The 24,113-nt window shown below is 37.7% G+C and overlaps 2 protein-coding genes across 3 annotated transcripts in view; one reads left to right on the top strand and one right to left on the bottom strand.

The window, feature by feature from the left end:
• Positions 1–736: 736 nt before the first annotated feature.
• On the top strand, positions 737–5,271 carry LOC110452757 (cell death specification protein 2-like). Its single transcript, XM_021501423.1, has 4 exons — positions 737–846; positions 979–1,389; positions 2,060–2,253; positions 2,392–5,271. The coding sequence occupies exons 2-4, from the start codon at positions 1,212–1,214 to the stop codon at positions 2,851–2,853; spliced, it is 834 nt and encodes a 277-aa protein (XP_021357098.1). The 5' UTR covers positions 737–846; positions 979–1,211; the 3' UTR covers positions 2,854–5,271.
• Positions 5,272–5,981: 710 nt separating this feature from the next.
• LOC110452754 (condensin-2 complex subunit G2-like) overlaps positions 5,982–24,113 on the bottom strand; it is a 27,088-nt gene continuing 8,956 nt past the window's right edge. The window contains exons 10-26 of one of the 2 annotated variants that reach the window (XM_021501418.1): positions 23,572–23,751; positions 22,635–22,787; positions 21,491–21,713; positions 20,604–20,737; positions 19,636–19,764; positions 18,664–18,741; positions 17,925–17,995; positions 17,335–17,509; positions 15,145–15,315; positions 14,429–14,536; positions 12,602–12,953; positions 12,005–12,174; positions 10,749–10,892; positions 10,222–10,316; positions 9,743–9,843; positions 9,132–9,246; positions 5,982–6,865 (exon numbers count right to left, since the gene is read on the bottom strand). In XM_021501418.1, the coding sequence (XP_021357093.1) occupies positions 6,799–6,865; positions 9,132–9,246; positions 9,743–9,843; positions 10,222–10,316; positions 10,749–10,892; positions 12,005–12,174; positions 12,602–12,953; positions 14,429–14,536; positions 15,145–15,315; positions 17,335–17,509; positions 17,925–17,995; positions 18,664–18,741; positions 19,636–19,764; positions 20,604–20,737; positions 21,491–21,713; positions 22,635–22,787; positions 23,572–23,751 (2,466 nt within the window). In that variant the 3' untranslated portion in view covers positions 5,982–6,798. The remainder of the gene's footprint in view (positions 6,866–9,131; positions 9,247–9,742; positions 9,844–10,221; positions 10,317–10,748; positions 10,893–12,004; positions 12,175–12,601; positions 12,954–14,428; positions 14,537–15,144; positions 15,316–17,334; positions 17,510–17,924; positions 17,996–18,663; positions 18,742–19,635; positions 19,765–20,603; positions 20,738–21,490; positions 21,714–22,634; positions 22,788–23,571; positions 23,752–24,113) is intronic. The other variant, XM_021501417.1, reaches the window with a different exon arrangement.

Genomic DNA, 24,113 nt, shown 5'->3' with positions numbered 1-24,113 from the left:
AAAAAATCAAGTCATGAAAATGTCCCCATCGTAAATAATATTATATAAACAAATAAGTATATTATGTTGTTCATTAAAAAATGTCAACCTTTGTCAGATTGTGGTCTGCACAAGATATATGGCGACTGTACATTAGTTTTTACGCCCAACTTGCATGGGTTCTAAAACGATAAGACGTCAGTAGGCATATACTACCATTGACATATATATACCTATAAACGTATATATATATAAATATGTCAATACAGACACGGATCAACTCTACTGTTTGTAAACATACGTCAGCATTTAACTTTTGCACACGGGTATATTATTTAGTTAGGGTCACCCGTAGCACCCAGCTCTTCCGTTTAAATGACACAACCGGGAAGTTTTTTTTATTTCATATATATTTTTGTTATTATAATGACCTGATAAACTTGTCTTGTTTCAAATCTTATACTAGAACTAGCTAGGTTTTTTTCTCTCCTTTTGAAATTTTAAATAAAAATACACATTTTAATAAAGAGTTGGATATTGTGTTCAATGTAGGAAAACCAAAGGTGTGGGTTGCTTCTCGGAAGAGCCATTGGTTTATTCGGATACATGTTGTGGTTTTTTTTTATTGATATGTAAATATCCGAGTAATCCCGAAAGCTTAGTTTTCTATTTCGGGGAATTACATCGTAATGTTTATATTTATCTCAGCATGTCCATTCCTGATTCTCTGATTGGTCGGTGAACTTACCGGAAGTCGTCATTTTTAAAAATAGTATCAAGGATTGCACCATAAGAAGCCGTGCCGGTGTAAGAAACGACAGTGATACGAATGTAGGCAAGGAAGAAGAACGCAGAAACACAAGCCAGGTAATTGTGGTGTAAATCTCACGATGAAGATCATGAATAGTCCCAAAATGATACCCCTTAAACACTTATTTAAGAAATATCCTCACAAAACCATGAAACGTCTGTTTTATATTCTTTTCTTTCATTTTTTAGTCCCGGCCAAGCCCGGCGCCGTCAGAAAGGAAAGAGTGACGAAGAAACCGACTCTACCCACTGAGCTCGCACGAAGCCAAGGGAGAGACCGAGGGAAGGTAGACACTTGGAACATTAAATCCAAGATCGAAAAGTTACGACAAATCGTAACAATTCACTCTCACGGGGACCCAATAATACGGCAGAATTTAGCAAAATGTTTGAACAAACGATTGGCATCAACATCGCCGAGCATGGCTGCTTCGTCCCAAGAAGCGTCGACGAGCTCGTCGACATGTTGGACATCGGGGCTGGACTTGCTGGACACACTGGACATGAGTCTATTTTCGGACTCGTTTCAGATGTCGCCACCCCCGATTTCCAACAATTCTCTACATTTGGCACTGAATCCAAGTGGCCTATTTGACAACGGTAAGTAAAGTTATTGGAATTTTGTGTTCTGTTCTATATCTGTAAATGAATATTCTAGTTGTCAAACTATTTTTGTGGTGTTGTTGTGATATCTTACAATTTTGATCGTGATAAGTGTTGGCTGTCAAATTTTCAATATGGCGAAACAAGGGTTTGGCCGGTAGGTAGGACAGATCACGTGGGAGTAATCTATCACAGGTCACGTGTATAAATATTTATCTCCTAACCAGGGGCACCTGCTTAACACGGAAAGGGTATTTAGTGACGAGCCGTGAAAATCGATCTATAAATAAATCATTCGTTATTGATTGACAGAAAATATTACAAATTTGAATGTGTATATAGGATTATATAAGTAGTAAATAATATTAAATTGTGATGTGTTGATCTTTTGCAAGGAAATCAGATAAGTTGAAAGCAGGGATGTTTCAATTTAATTGACCCCGTTATAAATACTTAATTTAACAAAATGTCAATGCATTTGCATTTTATACAGTATATTTAATATCTAAAAATAGATGCAATATTTATAAATAGGTATAATGACTAGATGAAAAATGGTGTAGTGTATGAAATGATAAATATATTCAGGTGACGATTTATAAAGATATATATACTGTTGAAAAAGAACACAAATCTCAATATTTCTTTTAATTTGTGTATGTTACAGAGCTGGCTGGAATCAAACCTGATCCAGCTGCCACGACCTTTGACCTGAACACTGATTTTGTTGATGAAGTGGGGGGTGAACCTAGTTTGGATAAAATGGGTGGAGACATCATGGACGTCCTCACTTCCTTCTCTGATGATGTCGATGACGAGTACCTCAACAGCTTCATGGACCTCACAGGATTCCTCCAGCTGGTAAGTGTGTTATCCAATCTGTTAAATCTCGCGTTTCAATGCTGTAATATCAAACTACAATTGTATCCATTTAACAAATTGTGTTTCATATAGTAAGTGACACGGAATTTATATTTCAATCTTAATTTATTTTTACAGGAGGATTCCAACTTGGGTAAACCAGAGGTTTCATTGAAACCGGAGCCTGAAGTAATTGATGAGCCTGAGCCTGAAGTAATTGATGAGCCTGTCAAGACAAAATCTCAGAAGCGCAAGCATGGTGATGTACTATCTGATGAGATGGGGTCATTTTCAGCCAGCATAGATCATGACTACGTCTCTAAGAAATCTCGTACATCGTCTGCTACTGAGGACGATGATGTCTTTGAAGAACCTAAGGCGAAGGTTGCCCCCGTTCAAAAATATCGGGAGAGGAGAGTAAAGAATAACATCGCGTCTAGGAGATCCCGAGAAATTCGTAAACAGAAGTATGCGAATATGGAAGGGGAGGCTGAACGACTGATCGTCGATAACGCCAAGCTCCGTGAACGCATTGAAGAAATGGAACAGATGGCAAAAGAGATGAAAGCTACTCTGATCAGCAAATTGGCAGGAAAGTAAATTTCCTTTGCGGCTGTAAAGGAACTGACAATTTACTGAAAAGACTGGCATTTAGTAATCTCCCAGTCATCGTGACAATGAGAACTTTCTTTGTATGTTAAGATTTGTTTTACTTAGGCTTTTTGTATACATGATTTGCATACTCTCATTGTCACAATTATGATATGTATTCTATATTATTAACAATAAATTTGTACAGTAAAATGTACAAAAAAATATTAAAATATAAAATACAAAAAAAATGGATCACAAATCTGACAGCATATATATGTTTTTGTTTGTCGATTTGAATGTCATCTTATCAATTCATTTTTATTATGTTTTTATTGAAAATATTTTGTATTATGCGTCATAAACAGTGAAAACTGTTTTTGATTTTGATTAACCTCAGGAGCAAGTGTTTTTTAATTATCATCAGATGTCCGGGGTTATGCGTCTTACGAGCAAGTCTATGATATATATTATACGTGTGCTCACAGAGGTGTAGCACTGCCCTCCCATGTCCATATGTTTAAACCATGGCGAGGGCAAACTTGTTAATTTTGTTTCCATTTATTTATTTTCCATTTTAAGTTAAAAACTACATAGTCATTTCATTTCGGTAAAAAAACATTCGTTCATAAAGACAAAGCTATCAAGTTGCAATAATTTATTTTTTAATGAAATTTTATTGAAAGGGTATTTTTAATTGTTAGGTATTTAAATGGTTCAGTGCCCAGATATTTTTTGTCTGATTTAATTATCTAAATATATTTGGAAAGGTATGGGTTGTGTATATTAGTTGTAAATTTTACAAGAAATCATAACGTTAAGAAAATGTCTTAAAGTTTTTTAAGGAATGTTATCAAACAACGCAGTAATAGTGCTAATATTATTAGCGGTACCCAACTGAAGTGTATTTTTGTCGAGATAAATGGCACAACTTACTGTTATTTTTTTCTTATCTATGCAGATGTTTTAAAGTAGTAATCAATGTCAGTCAGGAAATCTGTTTTATTGGTGAATTCTGTGGTATGATTTTTTTTTTGAATTTAGATTGAATCCATGAAATCTTGTACAGTGAAACCTTGATATAATGCCACCTTTTTAATATAGATTGCATATTTCAATATTCCTTTCTTTATAATTTCTTGGTACATATCCATCATTTTAGTACCGACCTCGATTAAGAACAAAATTCTGGACAAACAATCGCGTTATAACAAGGTTTTACAGTATCCAAATTCTTTAAGTTATCCTAGATAAAATGACTGACATTGTTTATTGCATGAACAAACGTCTTGGGTGTGAATGTGTGAGAGAGGACGAAGACTTGTAAGGACTAAGATGGACCTTTCATTAACGTTTATTTTGTACTGGGTGGGAAAATGATATTTAGCCTTTTAAACTTAAGATCAAGAAATCTTGATGTAGAAATTACCCCGAAAATTTCAGTTCGATGTAGAATATTAAAAAAAAAATCAGATTATTTTATTGACTTGGAAATATTAAATTGGGGATTTGTTTGATATAGAATGGGAGGGGGGAATGGGAAGGAGTTCATATGGGGAGGGTTGGATAATAATGATGAGAATAATTTACAATAAGCTTGCGAGGACTGAGAATTTTGACATTAACATATAACCAGGTTTCTTTCTACACATGGAGAGTATGCGGACATTTTCATCACCAAAAACAATCAACATGTACATGTACACAAAAATATCATCATTTATCATGGGAACTAGTCAATTGCATTTACTTTGTACAGAAACCTGGTTATTGAGTGTTGTACATAAACAGTTGTTTACATTTGCCATGCCTTATTTTCCACGATATGCCACCATTTTTTCAAACATTATTTTTACACTTGCTGTTCATAAACTTTTTACAATATCATGTTAGCAAAATTAAATGGGAAATTGTAAGATTTGTTTTGTAAGTAAACTTTAAAATTAATGGGTGACATTGAATATAGATAAATATGAATGTGTAGACATGTTTTTTATGTTTAGACGATGGACAAAACGATAAAGTGTTGTGACAGTAGACGTATGGCTTCATGCAAAATAAATTAAGTATCGGCTGTAAAAATTATGGAGAAAGTGAGTGTGCTCAGAATTTTATGTACATTTAAGGTCAATATGGCAATTTATTAAAAGTTTTTGTGATGTGAAAAAATAGGAGTACGAGAATTTGGAATGTATAGAATGTATTCAAATCGTGAAATAGATTTGAGCGAAGACAATTTAATACTCGTCAATGTTCTCTGCTTTTATAAATTTTCGGAAAAAATTGATAGCTGTACACTTGTGAAAATCTTTCTGAACCAGAGGGCAAGCTGTAGGATTAAAATTGTTACCAAACTTTGTTGAAGTTGATACAGGTGAAGAAGAAGAAAAAGAAGAAAAAATAAATAAATAAAAAAGATAAAAAGAATATTTCTGTGTTTGTTTTCTTTCAATTAAGTTATTGTGTGGTTGCAACAGGAAATTTTAGTTACAGAATATCAATAATTCAACCAATTTTATTGACTGCACATATTTACAGAGGCTGTCACAAGGTTGAAGAATTTTTCCAAATCTGTTTAAACTTGCAAACTGTATTTGGAGCCTTCTCTTGTTGATCTATAGTCGTTAAGTCAACCCTTTTGTTGGGTGTTGATTTAAGTATTTGTATACACACAGACCATGGTCTAAATATATTGAGTTTGATCAATACTGGAGTAATGGGCTAACCACCCAAACTTAAAGTTGGTTAAATATAAATGTCAGAGACCTACATTGATTTACTGTGTGGTACTCCAGGTTATTAATTTTGATGAATGTGTAGGAGCATTAGGGCCAAACATCAAGTCTATTGAAGATGTCTCGCAGAAGGAAATGGACAGATCAACACAGAGAGGTAGCCATAAAGACCTTCCACCATGTTGCAAGTGTAAAAATACCAAAGAAAGTCGTCTACTATCTGATTGACTCGCGAGAAATTGGAACATTAAAGTTAACAGTTTATGATATATGCTCCTAAAACAGTTGCTCATAGACAGGCAGAGCCCACCAGTTTTATCCCCTCAGTTACATTGATCGTGAAGTAATGTTTTTTTTTTTAATTCCAGCGTTTCTATCCTCTTGTCCTGAGGTGAAAAAATCAGAATTAAAAAGAAAAGGAAATACATATGTAAGGATTTATTGTATAAAATCTTAGGTGTCTATTGCACAAAAACGTGTGTACGCTGACATTACTTTGTCAACCAGAAATGGCCAAAATTTTATTAATTTTGCAGTGCTTCTGTCTGCAATCATTCTTGAATATGATATAGAAACTACCTTAAAGTTATTATAAATTTTACTTAACTACACATGCTCATAATAAATCACGGTTAAATTGTTGACCATGTGGTTCACTGTATTCACCTAACATTTTGACACATCTGTAATTCTTGTCTCAGTGAAGTGAAAGTGTTGTCTTCGATGCAAATCCCAGCATTTGCTGACTGAAGTATGCTTTAGTTATTGTTGGTCGCTGCGTTTCTTGCCTGTATATCTGTTACGTTGCCAGGCCTGGCATTTGTAGACTGTCTGTAGGTTTGGTTTAAGATGCCAGTCCCAGCGCCTGCCGACATTCTTGTAGTTTTGTTTTGTTGGTAGCAGCGTTTCTTGCCTGTATATCTGTTACGTTGCCAGGCCTGGCATTTGTAGACTGTCAATAGGTTTGGTTTAAGATGCCAGTCCCAGCGCCTGCCGACATTCTTGTAGTTTTGTTTAGTTGGTAGCAGCGTTTCTTGCCTGTATATCTGTTACGTTGCCAGGCCTGGCATTTGTAGACTGTCAATAGGTTTTGTTTAAGATGCCAGTCCCAGCGCCTGCTGACATTCTTGTAGTTTTGTTTTGTTGGTAGCAGCGTTTCTTGCCTGTATATCTGTTACGTTGCCAGGCCTGGCATTTGTAGACTGTCTGTAGGTTTGGTTTAGGATGCCAGTCCCAGCGCCTGCTGACATTCTTGTAGTTTTGTTGTCAGAGACTGCAATAATTCTCTGGAAAACAAATGTACAACACATGAGAACAACTGTATTGATTTTATAACTATTATCAGAGTTAGTAATGAGAAATGTAACTTTCTGATGGTTTCTTTATTTCTTTTTTCGTGAAATAGAAAATGTTCAAACTGAAGCTAGACTGAATCTTTGTTTAAACTAATTTTGGGTGAGTTCTACATTCCCTAAGCCATCATCCTACACCCCACACATATACAGCTCTTTACCCCAAACACCAACATGTTGATGGGGAAAAGAAACATTGCAATATTTGACAGGTTCACACCATTTTCATGACACATTCTAGCATGAAACATATTTTTATTTTTCCTAAAAACATAAGAAATGACGACACAATAGTTTTTTGATTTTTGATCACTTCTTTCTGTGGTGTAATTAATGAAAACAGCACGTTTAGTGAAACTGCTTCATCGATCGCTTTCGTCCATAAAAGATGTTAAAGATTGTCATTGTAATGAACACCTGGTTAATATATTGGGTATGTTCACTTACTATAGGGGGCTTACATTGTCAACATTGTAACATATTAAGTCACCTAAGCCCTTAGTCACCTATGTCCTTAGTCACCTAAGCCCTAATTCACCTATGCCCTAAGTCACCTATGTCCCAAGTCACCTATGCCCTAAGTCATCTAAGCCCTAAGTCACCTAAGCCCTAAGTCAACTATGCCCTAAGTCACCTATGCCCTAAGTCACCTATGCCCTAAGTCACCTAAGCCCTAAGTCACCTATGCTCTAAGTCACCTATGCCCTGAGTCACCTAACCCCTGAGTCACCTATGCCCTAAGTCACCTAAGCCCAAAGTCACCTATGCCCTAAGTCGCTTATGCCCTAAGTCACCTAAGCCCTAAGTAACCTATGCCCTAAGTCACCTATGCCCAAAGTCACCTAAGCCCTAAGTCCCCTATGCCCTAAGTCACCTATGCCCAAAGTCACCTAAGCCCTAAGTCCCCTATGCCCTAAGTCACCTAATCCCGAAGTCACCTATGCCCTAAGTCACTTTTGCCCTAAGTCACCTATTCCCTAAGTCACCTAATCCCAAAGTCCCCTATGCCCTAAGTCACCTATGCCCTACGTCACCTAAGCCCTAAGTCACCTAAGCCCTAAGTAACCTATGCCCTAAGTCACCTATGCCCTACGTCACCTAAGCCCTAAGTCACCTAAGCCCTAAGTAACCTATGCCCTAAGTCACCTATGCCCTACGTCACCTAAGCCCTAAGTCACCTAAGCCCTAAGTAACCTATGCCCTAAGTCACCTAAGCCCAAAGTCACCTATGCCCTAAGTCACTTATGCCCTAAGTCACCTAGGCCCTAAGTCACCTATGCCCTAAGTTACCCAAGCCCTTAGTCACCTATGCCCTAAGTGACCTATGCCCTAAGTCACCTAAGCCCTAAGTCAACTATGCCCTAAGTCACCTAAGCCTAAAGTCACCTATGCCCTAAGTCACCTAATCCCTAAGTCACCTATGCTCTAAGTCACCTATGCCCTGAGTCACCGATCCCCAGAGTCACCTATGCCCTAAGTCACCTACGCCCTAAGTCACCTATGCCCTAAGTTACCCAAGCCCGTGGTCACCTATGCCCTAAGTCACCTATGTCCCAAGTCTCCTATGCCCTAAGTCATCTAAGCCCTTAGTCACCTAAGCCCTAAGGCACCTATGCCCTAAGTCCCCTAAGCCCAAAGTCACCTATGCCCTAAGTCACCTACGCCCTAAGTCACCTAATCCCAAAGTCACCTATGCCCTAAGTCACTTTTGCCCTAAGTCACCTATGCCCTAAGGCACCTAAGCCCTTAGTCACCTATGTCCTTAGTCACCTAAGCCCTAATTCACCTATGCCCTAAGTCACCTATGCTCTAAGTCTCCTATGCCCTGAGTCCCCTAACCCCTGAGTCACCTATGCCCTAAGTCACCTAATTCCAAAGTCACCTATGCCCTAAGTCACCTAACCCCTAAGTCACCTATGCCCTAAGTCGCCTAAGCCCTAAGTCACCTATGCTCTAAGTCTCCTATGCCCTAAGTCACCTAACCCCTAAGTCACCTATGCCCTAAGTCACTTATGCCCTAAGTCACCTATGCCCTAAGTCACCTATGCCCTAACGATGGAGGCATGTATATAACTTTTCACTCTAACTAATGTTGCTGCAATTCTGAGCTATCTCTCCCTCACCCCCCGTCTTCCTTCCCCTTTCCAAACAAATACACAAATATTTCACAATATCTGTAATAACTGATACATGTACTTACTTGTCTCTCACATCCTCCTCCTCCTCCTCCTGCGTGTGTTGTTCACTTTTGATTTTATCAGCCTGACTCTGGACTGCGATCCAACACTCCTTCATTCCCGGTATCTTGGGTTTATCTTAAAAACATATTTTCGGAAATTCACAAATGAAGCACTGAAAGGTTCTCATCAATTGCCTGACGAGAAGAAACATCAAAACTGTTATTTTTGACAGCATTTCATTTCGGTTTAGCTCAGTAATTTATTTAGGTACACTAGATATTTGTGTCTCCCCTTTTAGGACTTGAGCTATGTTGTCACAAGTATTGAATATCATCCCCTCTTCCCTAAAATTATTTATTTCAATAAACAGAAAAATATCATTGCAGTCGAGGAAAGTATAGAAAAATTATATCTAAAATTATCATTAATATCTACACTGTCTTTCTAAAATACGATATTTAAGGATTTGCATAATAGGTGGAACAAAACTGTCCACTAATACATGATTTCACTGGAACTTTATAAAACCACTCAAGATATTTTTTTTTTTTTTTACTATCTAGACTAAACCAACAATGTCTAACAAAAATCCTATCCGTGTGTGCAGCCAAGGCATAATCCATACACTTACATTTGGCAATGGACCCCAACATGTGGATGGCACCGTGAAGGGTGTGTAGGTCATCCACAGCCCCCGACTCCAAACACTTGCCTAACTCCCCAATGAAGTGCCTGTAAACACAACACAGTGATCCTCAAAAGTTAATATTTTCAAAAGAAGGGAAAAGTCTGACACCTCTGTCTGTTTTTTATTCCCCGTAGTACCAAGAGTCCTCACTAACTCCATCAGAACTGTTACAAATTTACAGAATATTATCATCATTCATGTCTATGTATTATTTTTAATATAGACACTAAAATATTTTTATTTTCTGTAAATAATTTAATTTCACTAACAAAGTAATGGCTTTGGTGAGAATTAAACAAGGAATATTAGTATGTCAAAGCTGACTCAACTTCACTGATGAAGCCCAAATGTTTTATAAACAAACTACGGGGTCAGGTTGTAAACATCAGACCTTGACAATGACAGTCAAATCTAGTACATACTTTGCTATGTAGTTTTTCCTGCATACTGAATCACACAGCCAGCGAGACAAGGGAGGTAACTGTGTAAGATCACCACTGATTTCTTCCAAATCAAACTGAAATTGAAGTGGCAGTTAAGTATGGTATAGTATGATAGATTCTCATGACAGAACACATTATTTACATTGACTTTAACTTTTGATAAATATGGTTTTTTGCTGTAGATTAAAATATATTGATGTTATTTTTCCATAAAATTATCAAGAATAAATCATATTTATTTTAGGAGTGTCATGATATTCCTGTATACACATATTGCTCTACAGTACAGAAACTGTACAAGATTTCAGATAAAACTGCAGACTTGTGTGGATCATTTCCCTTTAGGGCCCCCCAATTTTTACCTGCTGACTTGTGCAGACAAGTTCCCCCAACAAGGCCCCAATATCTACCTGCTGACTTGTGTGGACCAGTTCCCCCAACAAGGCCCCAATATTTACCTGCTGACTTGTGTGGACCAGTTCCCCCAACAAGGCCCCAATATTTACCTGCTGACTTGTGTGGACCAGTTCCCCCAACAAGGCCCCAATAACTGTGGCCATGATTTCCTGTAGTGTAGTTTCATCCATCAACGGACTTCCGTAAACAAGTGTGAAGATTTCCATCAAATGATTCCGCACCCCTGGTAATAACTGTCAAACCGAATAGGAGAATAGATTTAAATTTAAAACGACAACTCTGATGTTATCGAAATTCATTGCAGACTCTTCATTCATCTATGCACTATGTAACAATTTCTATCAATCACCGATACGAATACATGATCAAATAGGGTTTGATCAAGATTTTTATTTTTTGTATTTTTGCTTTTTTCATGTTTTATGATTTGCCAGATGATAATTTCAATCCATCAAATCCACCAATCTATCAACCTCGCTTGCCAACACATGAAATCAGCATTTAACAGATTAAACATTTAACAGATTAAACATTACATTTAACAGATTAAACATTTAACAGATTAACAGATTAAACATTTAACAGATTAAACATTACATTAAACAGATTAAACATTTAACAGATTAAAACACTATTTCAAGTCACCTTCGCAGTAAGTTCATCGGAACATTCTGACCAAGAGTTTAACATGTTTAAGTAGATATAGAGGTTAAATAGTTGTTTTTATTCATTCGTCAGCAAATCTTCAAATACATACAAAATTAAATGTGGGTACCCTCATTCCACAAATGTTACCGGTACATTGATGGGAGAGGTTTAATAATACAAGCACACACATGGTCTATTGTATTGTATGTGTTTTATGTATTGAGGACATTTTCTTGGTGCATTGAACTTCAGAAGAAAGTATGCTGCGATTGAACGAATGCTCATGTCTGAAATATATTTTCCTAAAATAATGAAAAATATGTGTGACATTTTGTGAATAAACAGGTAACCCTCCTCCTTCACTAACATTAAATGAACCTCATTTCATACCAACCTTGATCAAAATAATAAACCATTTGGAGATGTAGGTCGTTTTCGTTTATCGCGATCCAAATGGTTGAATTGGTTGGACCAGAGTCGTTAATTTATGAAATAAGGTTGGACCCAGTAATCTGATGCTGCTTTCAGGCGAGTCTTGACAAAGCCTCGCAAGGCCTGCATCAACTTTTGCAGGTCCCCCAGGATTTATAACCAAAAATGCTACCTTTAAAAAACGGAAGTACCGGTGTTCTGCATAAATGAACAGGCCCTACGTGTTGGAAACCAATATAAGCAAGGAAGAGAAACAACCACAGACCTTAGAGACCTGATCTTTGTCCTTCAGCAGGGCGGTCGCTATGGCTATGAACACTTTACCGAGGTAGGCTGCGATGCTGTCACCATCAGACCTCTTGCCTTGCAGTAGGATATGAGCTGTGACACTACACAAACAGTTCATGACAGCGGACAAGGTGGACAGACACTCGTCTGTAAAACAGAAAATTTAGTTCTTCGTTATTGCATCTCGTACAAAAGTTAACAAAGAATATGACACGAAACCTCCAGGGAAATATATATTCTTATGTTAAACCACTCTAGTTTTCCTTTCGTTGACAGGACTGTGCAAACAGGTAAGGTATTGGTTACACCGATCAAGTTAGTAACTTGTTGGGAGCATTTTGCAAGTCAAGACCTTATAAATGAATTTTGATGGCATAAAAAATGGATGTACAATGTTACCATACTTTTTGTAATGTCAAGACTCCAAAGTTTGGAACTGAAGTAAAACATGCCACTATATAATTTATACATAAAACATATCTTAACAAAAGTAAAACGATCATTACAGACAAAGAAATAATTACAAAAAATTGACTTATAAGCAACTATTGGCGGTTGGGGAAGTCTACGTTACCTCTCTGTAGACAACTAACACAGAAGTCGGCCAACAGGACAGCAAAGCTTGTATCTCCTATGCCTATGAGGAGGAGGTCACCCCAGGCAGCCAGAATCATCTCGACAATGGATGTTGCCAATGTTCCGGAATTCTGTCCAGCCTGTTGTGATGTTCGCTTCCTGGACAAGTCTGTCTGTTTGTCCTGCGTATCAGGGCTGGGAAGGATAGTTATATCCGTCAAGGTAAACAATGTACGTTTCCTGGACGTCATGTCTGCCCGTTTGTCCAGCTGGCTAATGCTGGGTAACACATGTACATCTGCCCAAGAATATAACTCCTCAAATGTTGAAGTCGCATCGTTTTTTGTATTCTGTATGGAGAGAAAAAAGAACAAATTAAGGTTCATATTTTAAAGCTAAACAAAAAGATAGTCTAGCACCTAGTACAAGGACGGATGTTCCCATCTAAATTAATCATTATCTCTTAACGTGAGCCATTTTAGGATGGTGTGACTGGAGTAGCCCTATTAGTGTGGTCGGGGGTGGCACAGTGGATAACGCACTATATAAACTGTATAATTATAGGTGGGCTACAACAGATTCTACTGTCATGACCCTCTCAGTGCCTAAATGCTCAACAGATTCTACTGTCATGACCCTCTCAGTGCCTAAATGCTCAACAGATTCTACTGTCATGACCCTCTCAGTGCCTAAATGCTCAACAGATTCTACTGTCATGACCCTCTCAGTGCCTAAATGCTCAACAGATTCTACTGTCATGACCCTCTCAGTGCCTAAATGCTCAACAGATTCTACTGTCATGACCCTCTCAGTGCCTAAATGCTCAACAGATTCTACTGTCATGACCCTCTCAGTGCCTAAATGCTCAACAGATTCTACTGTCATGACCCTCTCAGTGCCTAAATGCTCAACAGATTCTACTGTCATGACCCTCTCAGTGCCTAAATGCTCAACAGATTCTACTGTCATGACCCTCTCAGTGCCTAAATGCTCAACAGATTCTACTGTCATGACCCTCTCAGTGTCTAAATGCACATGTTAACTGGGAAGTTAAGATATAACTGTTTTGTTTTATTTACACAGAGAAGACCGCTTATTTACTCAAGTAGCCTTGTAAAATCCTAAACACTGACATTTTAATGAAGACACTTTATTTGATCCCGTACATGTGACCGTAACATTTGTTCTTCAAACCTTAATCAAACTTAGAACTTCCAACTTTTTATGACCTGCATTCATTCTCAATAAAGCATTTGTGTTCCAAGAACAAATCAAACTTTCAAAGACACTGATCAGCATTGTTAAGTCAAATCCTCTCAGACAAAGACACTGATCAGCATTGTTAAGTCAAATCCTCTCAGACAAAGACACTGATCAGCATTGTTAAGCACTTCAAATCCTCTCTGACAATGTATTTCGATTAAAACCATCCATCCTAACATTAAGATCTGTTCCTGTTGGTCTAGTCTGATGTAAACATACCAATGCCTATATTTTAGAATAAAAAGTTAAGGTCAGTAGCCTGTATGTAGAATACAGGCTTACTGACTATTGGAGAATGCCCGCAAGTTAACAGTAGAGACTAAAGCTGGTAGTGTGTAGAGTACAGACTTACTGACTGATGGAGAATGCCCGCGAGTTTACAGTAGAGACCAAAGCTGGTAGTGTGTAGAGTACAGACTTAATGACTGATGGAGAATGCCCGCGAGTTTACAGTAGAGACCAAAGCTGGCAGTGTGTACAGTACTGACTTACTGACTGATGGAGAATACCCGCGAGTTTACAGTAGAGACTAAAGCTGGTAGTGTGTGGAGTACAGACTTACTGACTGATGGAGAATGCCCGCGAGTTTACAGTAGAGACCAAAGCTGGCAGTTAACAGGTCGTCATTTACGGGTTCGGTGTCGGATCTCAGGTTCTTCTCAACACACTTCTGTTGACAAAGTAAAACATTCTTTAGCAATGATTGTGTACAGTTTATAATGTTTAATCTCCCTTAGCGACAACTCATTTATTACATTTTACCTCCCTTAACGATGACGGTTTACAACAATTACCTCCCTTGATGACAACTCTTTTATAACATTTTACCTCCCTTAGCGACGACTCATTTATAACATTTTACCTCCCTAAGTTACGACAGTTTATAACAATTACCTCCCTTAGCGACAATGGTTTACAATAATTACCTCCCTTAGTGACGACAGTATATAACAATTACCTCCCTTAGCGATGACGGTTTATAACACTTACCTCCCTCAGTGACTCTGGTCAAATGAGTATAGATACAATGAACATATATACACTGTGTATCGAAGACACTAGTTCAATATGACCACTCAAAATTTGTTCACAAGTCGCTTCCATAGCAATAAAAGCATTTCATGATAAAACCATCCATATAATTTTGCATGCTTTCACGAATAACTCATTTTGGCAATTTTTGTTTTGGTACATTACTTGGGAGGTTTATATTGATCATTTTCTGGGTATATCCAGACTTTCATTTCGTAGTAAAACAGTATACTTTATTATACGTACCATGACAGTCTTGAGTTTAGTTTGGAGCTGCGTGAGTTCGTTTTCGTGACTCGTGAGGATGGGTCGACATATCGGGTGACGTAACATGTAGGTCAGGTAGTCTATCCCGAGTATGGGCGCTGGCTCGTGTGGTACCACAAACCCAACACTCTTCCGATTCGTCTTACCAACCTAAAGAAGAAACATTAATTCTATACAGAGGTCTGTATTTGTGTTTTATTACTGTTCTCAGTAATTCACATATAACGGTTGTATCTGTACTAAAAATTAAATAAGCTTTCTTTATCGATGCCTCCTCAGTGTACTTCTGAAGAGGTGAAAATGAAGATGGCGCAATATTGATATCCCCTGCTAAGCGGAAAAGTTAGGATAAGATGCCCAGATGCCCAAGTTACAATATAGCATAGTATACAACTCTGAAAGTTACATAACAGCATTTACAATTTAATGATGCTATATTTACATTTCAACTTCAAGTCCCTATTTGAACACTGCAAGAAGAATTGCATTCATAGGGCTGTGAATGCAATTGGATCCGAGTCAGTTTGACACTTCTGTATCAGCGACATGCTTTTATTGAGCATTGTATATATGTAAGGTAAATTGATATTTAACATATACCCAGATACGGACAAAAAAATCTGCCTTAATACCATCTGCACAGACAGACAGATCCATTCTTTTTATATATCCTCTGCCAATGGTCACAAGGGATGACAACATTGCCTATCACAGTCATGAATATAAGAGGAGACTATTGTAAACTACTTGAAAATTTTAGGGTCTAGGTAATGAGTGCCTCCCTATGCCCTGTTATTTGAATAGATCAGAATCTTATTTCTCTTCTTTACATATAGTCCCTCTGACACATGTCATGATGACGTATCTTTACATATAGTCCATCCGACACTTGTCATGATGACGTATCTTGACATATAGTCCCTCTGACACTTGTCATGATGACGTATCTTTACATAAAGTCCCTCTGACACTTGTCATGATGACGTATCATTGCATATAGTCCCTCTGACACTTGTCATGATGACGGATCTTTACATATAGTCCCTCTGACACTTGTCATGAAGACGTATCTTTGCATATAGTCCCTCTGACACTTGTCATGATGGTGTTTCTTACATATAGTCCCTCTGACACTTGTCATGAAGACGTATCTTTGCATATAGTCCCTCTGACACTTGTCATGATGGTGTTTCTTACATATAGTCCCTCTGACACTTGTCATGATGACGTATCTTTACATGAAGTCCCTCTGACACTTGTCATGATGACGTATCATTGCATATAGTCCCTCTGACACTTGTCATGATGGTGTTTCTTACATATAGTCCCTCTGACACTTGTCATGATGACGGATCTTTACATATAGTCCCTCTGACACTTGTCATGATGACGTATCTTTGCATATAGTCCCTCTGACACTTGTCATGATGATGTTTCTTACATATAGTCCCTCTGACACTTGTCATGATGACGTATCTTTACATATAGTCCCTCTGACACTTGTCATGATGACGTATCTTTACATATAGTCCCTCTGACACTTGTCATGATGACGTATCTTTACATATAGTCCCTCTGACACTTGTCATGATGACGTATCTTTACATATAGTCCCTCTGACACTTGTCATGATGACGTATCTTTACATATAGTCCCTCTGACACTTGTCATGATGACGTATCTTTACATATAGTCCCTCTGACACTTGTCATGATGACGTATCTTTACATATAGTCCCTCTGACACTTGTCATGATGACGTATCTTTACATGAAGTCCCTCTGACACTTGTCATGATGACGTATCTTTACATATAGTCCCTCTGACACTTGTCATGATGACGTATCTTTACATATAGTCCCTCTGACACTTGTCATGATGACGTATCTTTACATGAAGTCCCTCTGACACTTGTCATGATGACGTATCTTTACATATAGTCCCTCTGACACTTGTCATGATGACGTATCTTTACATGAAGTCCCTCTGACACTTGTCATGATGACTTATCTTTACATATAGTCCTTCTGACACTTGTCATGATGACGTATCTTTACATATAGTCCTTCTGACACTTGTCATGATGACGTATCTTTACGTTGTTTCACAAACACATGCCTACAGTGTCAGTGAGGGAGCCTCACTCAGCTATAAAATCCTCCCAACAAACCTTGACAGTAGGTGTCTGTGAGTGACCCTGTTGTAGACCCTCGGTCAGCCACTCGTCCACTAGGTCCAGAATATCCACCACCTTGTCCCACTTACACAGGGCATCCAGGTAACAGTTGTAATCCTCCGCCACACTGTCCACCGGCATCTTCTTCAGTTTGGATAGACACATACGGCTGTAACAAAACACAGGCATATACACTGTTATCGATGCCGGACAGACATGGACAGCTGTTGGACTGACACAAACATTAGTAACAGATGATAGACAGACAAGTTTGGCTGTAACGAATATCACACAGATATTTACACTGTAACAGATGATGGACAGACATGTACAGCTGTAACAGATGATGGACAGACATATACGGCTGTAACAGACAATGGACACACACATAATGTAAGCCTCTAACAGATATACAGACATGAAGATCTGTAACAGAATATAGTAATACCTTTTACTATCAAGCCACATCCCTTGCAAGTGAAAATGGCTAGAATATGAGAGGACATGATGACTGGTCATAGAGAAAAGGGGTTATTCTGTGTCTTAAAGCTTATTGTACAACTAGATATCTGTAGTAGTGATACCTGATGGTGGGAACAGAGTTGTAAGGAACGAAGCCGGCCAGGTTTATCAGAGCAGCACACACTTGAGGGTCCTACAAAACAAATAGTCTCAAATCAACAACTCAACATATTTCAGTTTGTGTTGTTGCAACGGATTTCCATATCAGTAGTTTGTATCAATCCTTATTGTAATTTCTCACATATTGCCAACTCCTTTATGTTGCCTGCACCCCTCAAAATATCAAGTTTTGAAATAAATTCTGCTACATAAAAACCAATATACAGAACGAATACCAGATGCTTAGGAATGAGATACACATTTAACTTGGGTTTTCTGTTTTTTAACTTCTAATCCTTGATATACTAATAGAGCCATTCACTATCCTGATGTAAACAGGCATGGCGACTCCTACTACTCCACATAGACGGTATAACACAGTACCCGTAATATGAACCAACTTTTCACGCATACGTTCAATGATAAAACTTGAGAATTTCTATAATTATGTAATGTTATTGTTTATAATCAAGATGTTTATGGTTTAGCATTTGTAAGGTATCACATAGCTTGCACTTTTTATGGGTTTCTTGGAAACGTTTGGTCACTTTGCCCGCTTCATCAGATAGCCCCCAGTCGTCGGTATTTTTCCAAGCCAAAAACAGTAAAGCCCGCAGGCAATACACAAGAAATGGCTGTAATTAAATCAATCCTTCAGGGAAACACAGAAGTTACATGACTAGGATACTTTATCATACTCACGTCAAAGAACTTCATCATTTCTGTAACAGCAATGCTGATCTTGGTTTGTAGGTTCTTCTCAATCCCATGGTTCTGTCGCTGGAATAAACAAACATTTCTGATTTAATCTCATTATCCCCTTGATACCACTGATACAAAGATAGCCGAAGGAACAGACATACATGTTAACGTTATAACTACACCAAACCTCTCTACTAAAGACTGATGTAAATCTTATCGGTGTTTATTTTACAAGTTCTGTGGATGTTATCATGTACACATGTATAACCCAAAGCAAGCCAGTAAGGTTACACTCCAATTTTAAAAAAAACTCAGTGACACCTCCTTAAGGAAACCCCTAGTAAGAAAACAACATGTAAAGTATCATTGATATCCCAGACTTTAAGGACATAAATAAGATGTAATATTGTAATACAAATAGGCAGGGGATACAAAATTTTCTTTACCACATGTACATACTGTATACTTGGAAATTTTCTCTGCAGTTTAATTTTTCGCCTTTTTTGCCCTTCGTAATGATGACTAATAGAATCCTCCCCTGGAGATTTCTCTATCACACCCTCAAGGTAGGGGAGAATTGTTTTTCTCCCATCATATTATTTCAGTCACAACTCCACCGACACTAAGTAGTGTAAACAAAAACACATTTGTTGTATGAATTTCGTCATTCACGTTCGATGACGTCACAATTACCGGTGACACATTTTAATGACGTCACAATCGAACGCTTGCTAATCGGCACGAGGCTATTTCCCCCTAGGGGGTGACAAGCTGATCTTTCCCGGCTAGCATGGGAGACACACCTGTGAAGGGTGGGAGAAAAATTTATCATTACAGTGGACATCTGTAACCACTATTATAAACATAGTACTAAATGTGAAGGGCAAATTTAATATTGGGGGAAAATGGATTTTACTATCTAAGGGCGACAATTCCCTGTATACAGTATTGCAATTTTTAAGTAGAAGTTACCTTTTTGAATTCGTTATTGGTGACGGACCAGAGTATGACCACTGCCTCCACCAGTCCGGCCATCACCTCTGTATTATGTATTGTCAGGGTGCCATCTTCCTCCTCCTCCTCCTCCTCCTCTTCGTCAAGCTGAATTCAGAAATATTACAGAAACACTGGTGTTTATGTTTCGTTTTTTTGTTAATCACATCCCATATTTTTGTATTTATTGTGGTCATATCACTAGTTACAGTCCGCATTCTCATATACTAAAAACCTAAGAATTCTGATATTCATTTTTTGTTTAAATAAATTGAACGATCCAGACACAAAAGCTAAACGACATCACCGCATTACAAACAATTAAGTTTCTCTACACAAATCATTAAATTATACAAGAAAATTGATAGAGTGAATGAACTAAAAACAAAATCTTCTGGACAATCTGTTCCTCTGCCTGAAGGCAAGTGAGTTTATGCATGGTGTTGCATACTCATCAATTTTTCATTAAAATACTACTTGACAAGAAAAGCTGAGCAGATTTTGACTGCATTTAGTCATGACAATCCTTAGCCCAAGAAGACTCAATATATTATAAATGGAAGGTGTCGACCCATAGAGGAAGAGAGGCAGGGCCCAATGGGAAAATAAAAGCAAATTTTGATCTTACTTCTTCAGTATTTGTAAAGGGCTTTTATCCAAATTTCGACCCTGGAGGACCCTTTGATGTGAGAACTGAATGCTGCATAAATGGAAACAGTAGCTCCTCTGGGGGCAGGCCCATAATGTCATGTATCTTTTTTTTTTAATCATTAAATATTTCACTTTTCCTGAGCATGAAATATCCATTTCATACATAAGAACAAGACCCTTTACAGGGTCCTTGAAATTCACAAATCATTCTGCTTTATGACCAAAACAATAAAAAAAAACAGATATTCAAAATTAATTCCTTTTTAATGATGAATTTTGGCAGTTTGATTTCATACCTCTTCCGCTGCTGCATCCTGGCTCTTGGAGTTATCTCCCCCTTCCTGTTGTGAAGTATCAACTCCATCCTGCTTTGATTTCTCTGCTTTTATACATCTCAGGATACAGGCGACGATGGATATCATATACGTGGCTGTAAATATATGTTTTTATATCATATACGTGGCTGTAAATATATGTTTATATCATATACGTGGCTGTAAATATGTTTATATATCATATATGTGGCTGTAAATATGTTTATATATCATATACGTGGCTGTAAATATATGTTTATATATCATATACGTGGCTGTAAATATATATATATATATATAATATACGTGGCTGTAAATATATGTTGATATATCATATTTGTGGCTGTAAATATATGTATATATATCATATACGTGGCTGTAAATGTTTTTATAACATATATGTGGCTGTAAATATATGTTTATATATCATGTACGTGGCTGTAAATATGTTTATATATCATAAACGTGGCTGTAAATATATGTTTATATATCATATACGTGGCTGTAAATATATGTATATATATCATATACATGGCTGTAAATATATGTTTATATATCATAAACGTGGCTGTAAGTATATGTTTATATATCATAAACGTGGCTGTGACAGACCACAGGATATTAGTCACAAGTTACACAGGCGTTACCACATACAATATAGCAGGATATTTCCACGGGGATAATATTTTTTGCGATTGTAGTCAATAATGAAAGCACAAAGAATAAGATCCACAACTAATATCACAAGCGTAAAAATGAGCCACGATTAATATATTAGGACACCACAAAAATGTTCCTTCACATGTAAAATTCGTGAAATTACAATCTGTGTTAATTTAATTTAAAGAGATCTGTGTTATTGGCTTTACCTGTGTCCTGCACTGACAGGTTGGCTGGAGCGTAGTGGAAGTACTGTCTGGCCGCTCCTCGGCTGGACTCTATCAGGGCAACACAGCGGTCAAGCTGGACACTCTTAGGTTTGTCCAGGGGCATGAATGTGCTCTGTAGCAGCTTCATGATGCGGCGGGCGACCGGATGAGAGTCGATCTCCAGACGGGCCAGTATGTGCTCCATTGGGACAATATCCCAGTACTACAAAAGTACATAATTTTAAGAGACATTTTCAGGCTTGCAAACCATCGAATGGGTCTACAGTGGAGATCTCTTTTTACACCTTGAGGGATCATACACAGAACAATTTTCGCAACAAGGATTCAGACCCACAATCATTTAATTGCTTTCATCATAGAGTACGGAAAAATGTTTGTTTACATTTACATAACTATACTCTCATTCTCCAGCCGAAGACTTATTGCAAGTTCATCTTTATACTTTTTGTTCTGCTACAACTGCCTGGAAATTTCACCATCAGGAATTAGTATTGGTGATAAAATGATGCGAAATGTTATCAGCTCTTTCTGTAACATGTTAATTGGGACATTATTTGATAAAAATCTTTCATTTGATACATAATCTGAACTTTATAATACTGATTTATCTTTATATTAAGACATTGTTATATGTCCATGCACTGTTACAAACCACAGATGTAAGTGATAGGCCTGCCCATTAACGATAAGTATTTACACTTTTATTTTAAAGTGGGTCAGCATTAAAAGGATACGAGTGCCACCTGGCATAAAAATTGGTTATGACCGAGTTCTTTGCCAGAGAAATTACTGTCCCATGGCAAGTTGAGCATTTTGGGGGGAAAGAAAGAAGAGCCTGGTTGCTGGAGTGTCCCACAGCAGACGGGCGGATTGACTTGCATGTTTCGTTTATCAATTCTTAATGAGCCATCAGAGATTGAAGCAAAGCTTACATATCCTGATCCAGTGTTTGCTTGATTACTGAATTAAAATTGATTTTTTTTTATTTAGGGTAGAGCCAACGCCATGGTTTATTCAATGGTGGAATAATCTGGTCCTCTGGCCATCGCAATTAGGAAGTATCGTTTAGTAAGACTTAACCATACATACATGACCTTGACCTTAGATTACACAGCTGACTGACCTTGATGGCTCTGATGCCCTTGACCTTGAGGAGGAGTTCTATCATGGCGACCCGGACCTTCTCCGACACGTCATGTATGTGGTTACAAAGCTGGGGCAGGATCGGTTTCAGCATGGGAATAAACATCTGGTTGTCCAGTAGTGTCATCATACTCTACAACAGTGATAATCCTCAGTCAGCCAGCCTCAGTGACAAAACATTTCTCATTATCCCTTTCACCCCTATGTAACTTAAGTTAACCCTACCATGCATTGATCTGGAGAAGTCCATTATGGTCTACAGTGGTGAAAGGATTAATACACTTTTGTACAAAGAAATAACATCACTGGTCGATACATGAAAGATAACTAAAATCTTTCGCTCTATTGTCAGAGTGTATAATACATGTACATGTGTTAAGTTTGTAAGCCCAAATCTTTGCACAGTTGTCTTGACCACAACGTTTCGGAACAGCAAATTTTCACTTGTTTTATATTATGCCTCCAGTTATTTTATCATGGCTTTTCCCTCTTTTCAAAACAGATTATATTTAACTTAGACTCACTCAATATAGAATTTGAAAGGCAAAAGGATGGGATAAAAAAAAACCCAGATAAACTACTGTTTACTGGAAATGTTTGATGAAGTTGAATTTTGGTCATTTTTTGCCCTCTGTTATGAGAGCAAATTTATAATTACAGTGAATATTTTTAAACAACATAATACACATCAAAATTAAATGTGGAGGACAAATTGAACATTTTGCGAAAATGGATTTTACTGTTGAAGGGCGAAAAATTTGACTGAGTGAACATTTCCTGTTATGTAGTAAATAATAATGGTTTACCGGATATATAAAGAGTTGCCTAAAGTGTCTTTAGGAACTGTTTTGGTATATCTTTACTTGAAGTGAGTTTGATGTAGAAGAGAGATGGCCTTCACACATGTCTTTACGTACCAATATAACACTAGCTCTGACGTCAGCAGACGACGCATCCCACACAAGATCCTGCATCATCTTGGTGACGAGATTTTTGATGGTTTCCGCCGGGATAAACTCGCAGAAGGTACTCAGGATCTTACACAGCTTGCGGACAGTGACCGAGCGAATACTGGGGTAGGTATCCTCCAGTAAATTCTGAAAGGATTAAAATACCTCCAAAATGACCAGATTTGTTAAATTAATGGTCAAATTCTGTGTGCTGACCTTGCCATGATCTTTCAGGCATGCTATGTCACAGGTAGTGAATGTGTCAACATTTCGGATTTTATGTTATTCATTATCCTGATTAACAGGTTTTCCAGGTAAGGTAAGTATTTCAAAGTATCTGTACTCACCTTGAAGATGTGCCCCTCCCCATCTCCATCACCATCAAAATGATTATCATAGGTAATTGCTCATTATCAGTACCCAGCTTGATGTCACTCCCCCAAAACTGATTAAACTTATTGACAGTAATTACAATTTCTCACCTGGAAGTGGACCCCCCCCCCCCCCAC

Source organism: Mizuhopecten yessoensis, unplaced genomic scaffold (genome assembly GCF_002113885.1).
Source record: "Mizuhopecten yessoensis strain PY_sf001 unplaced genomic scaffold, ASM211388v2 scaffold6863, whole genome shotgun sequence".
Lineage (NCBI taxonomy): Eukaryota > Metazoa > Mollusca > Bivalvia > Pectinida > Pectinidae > Mizuhopecten > Mizuhopecten yessoensis.
This window is presented reverse-complemented; position numbering and strand designations above follow the sequence as displayed.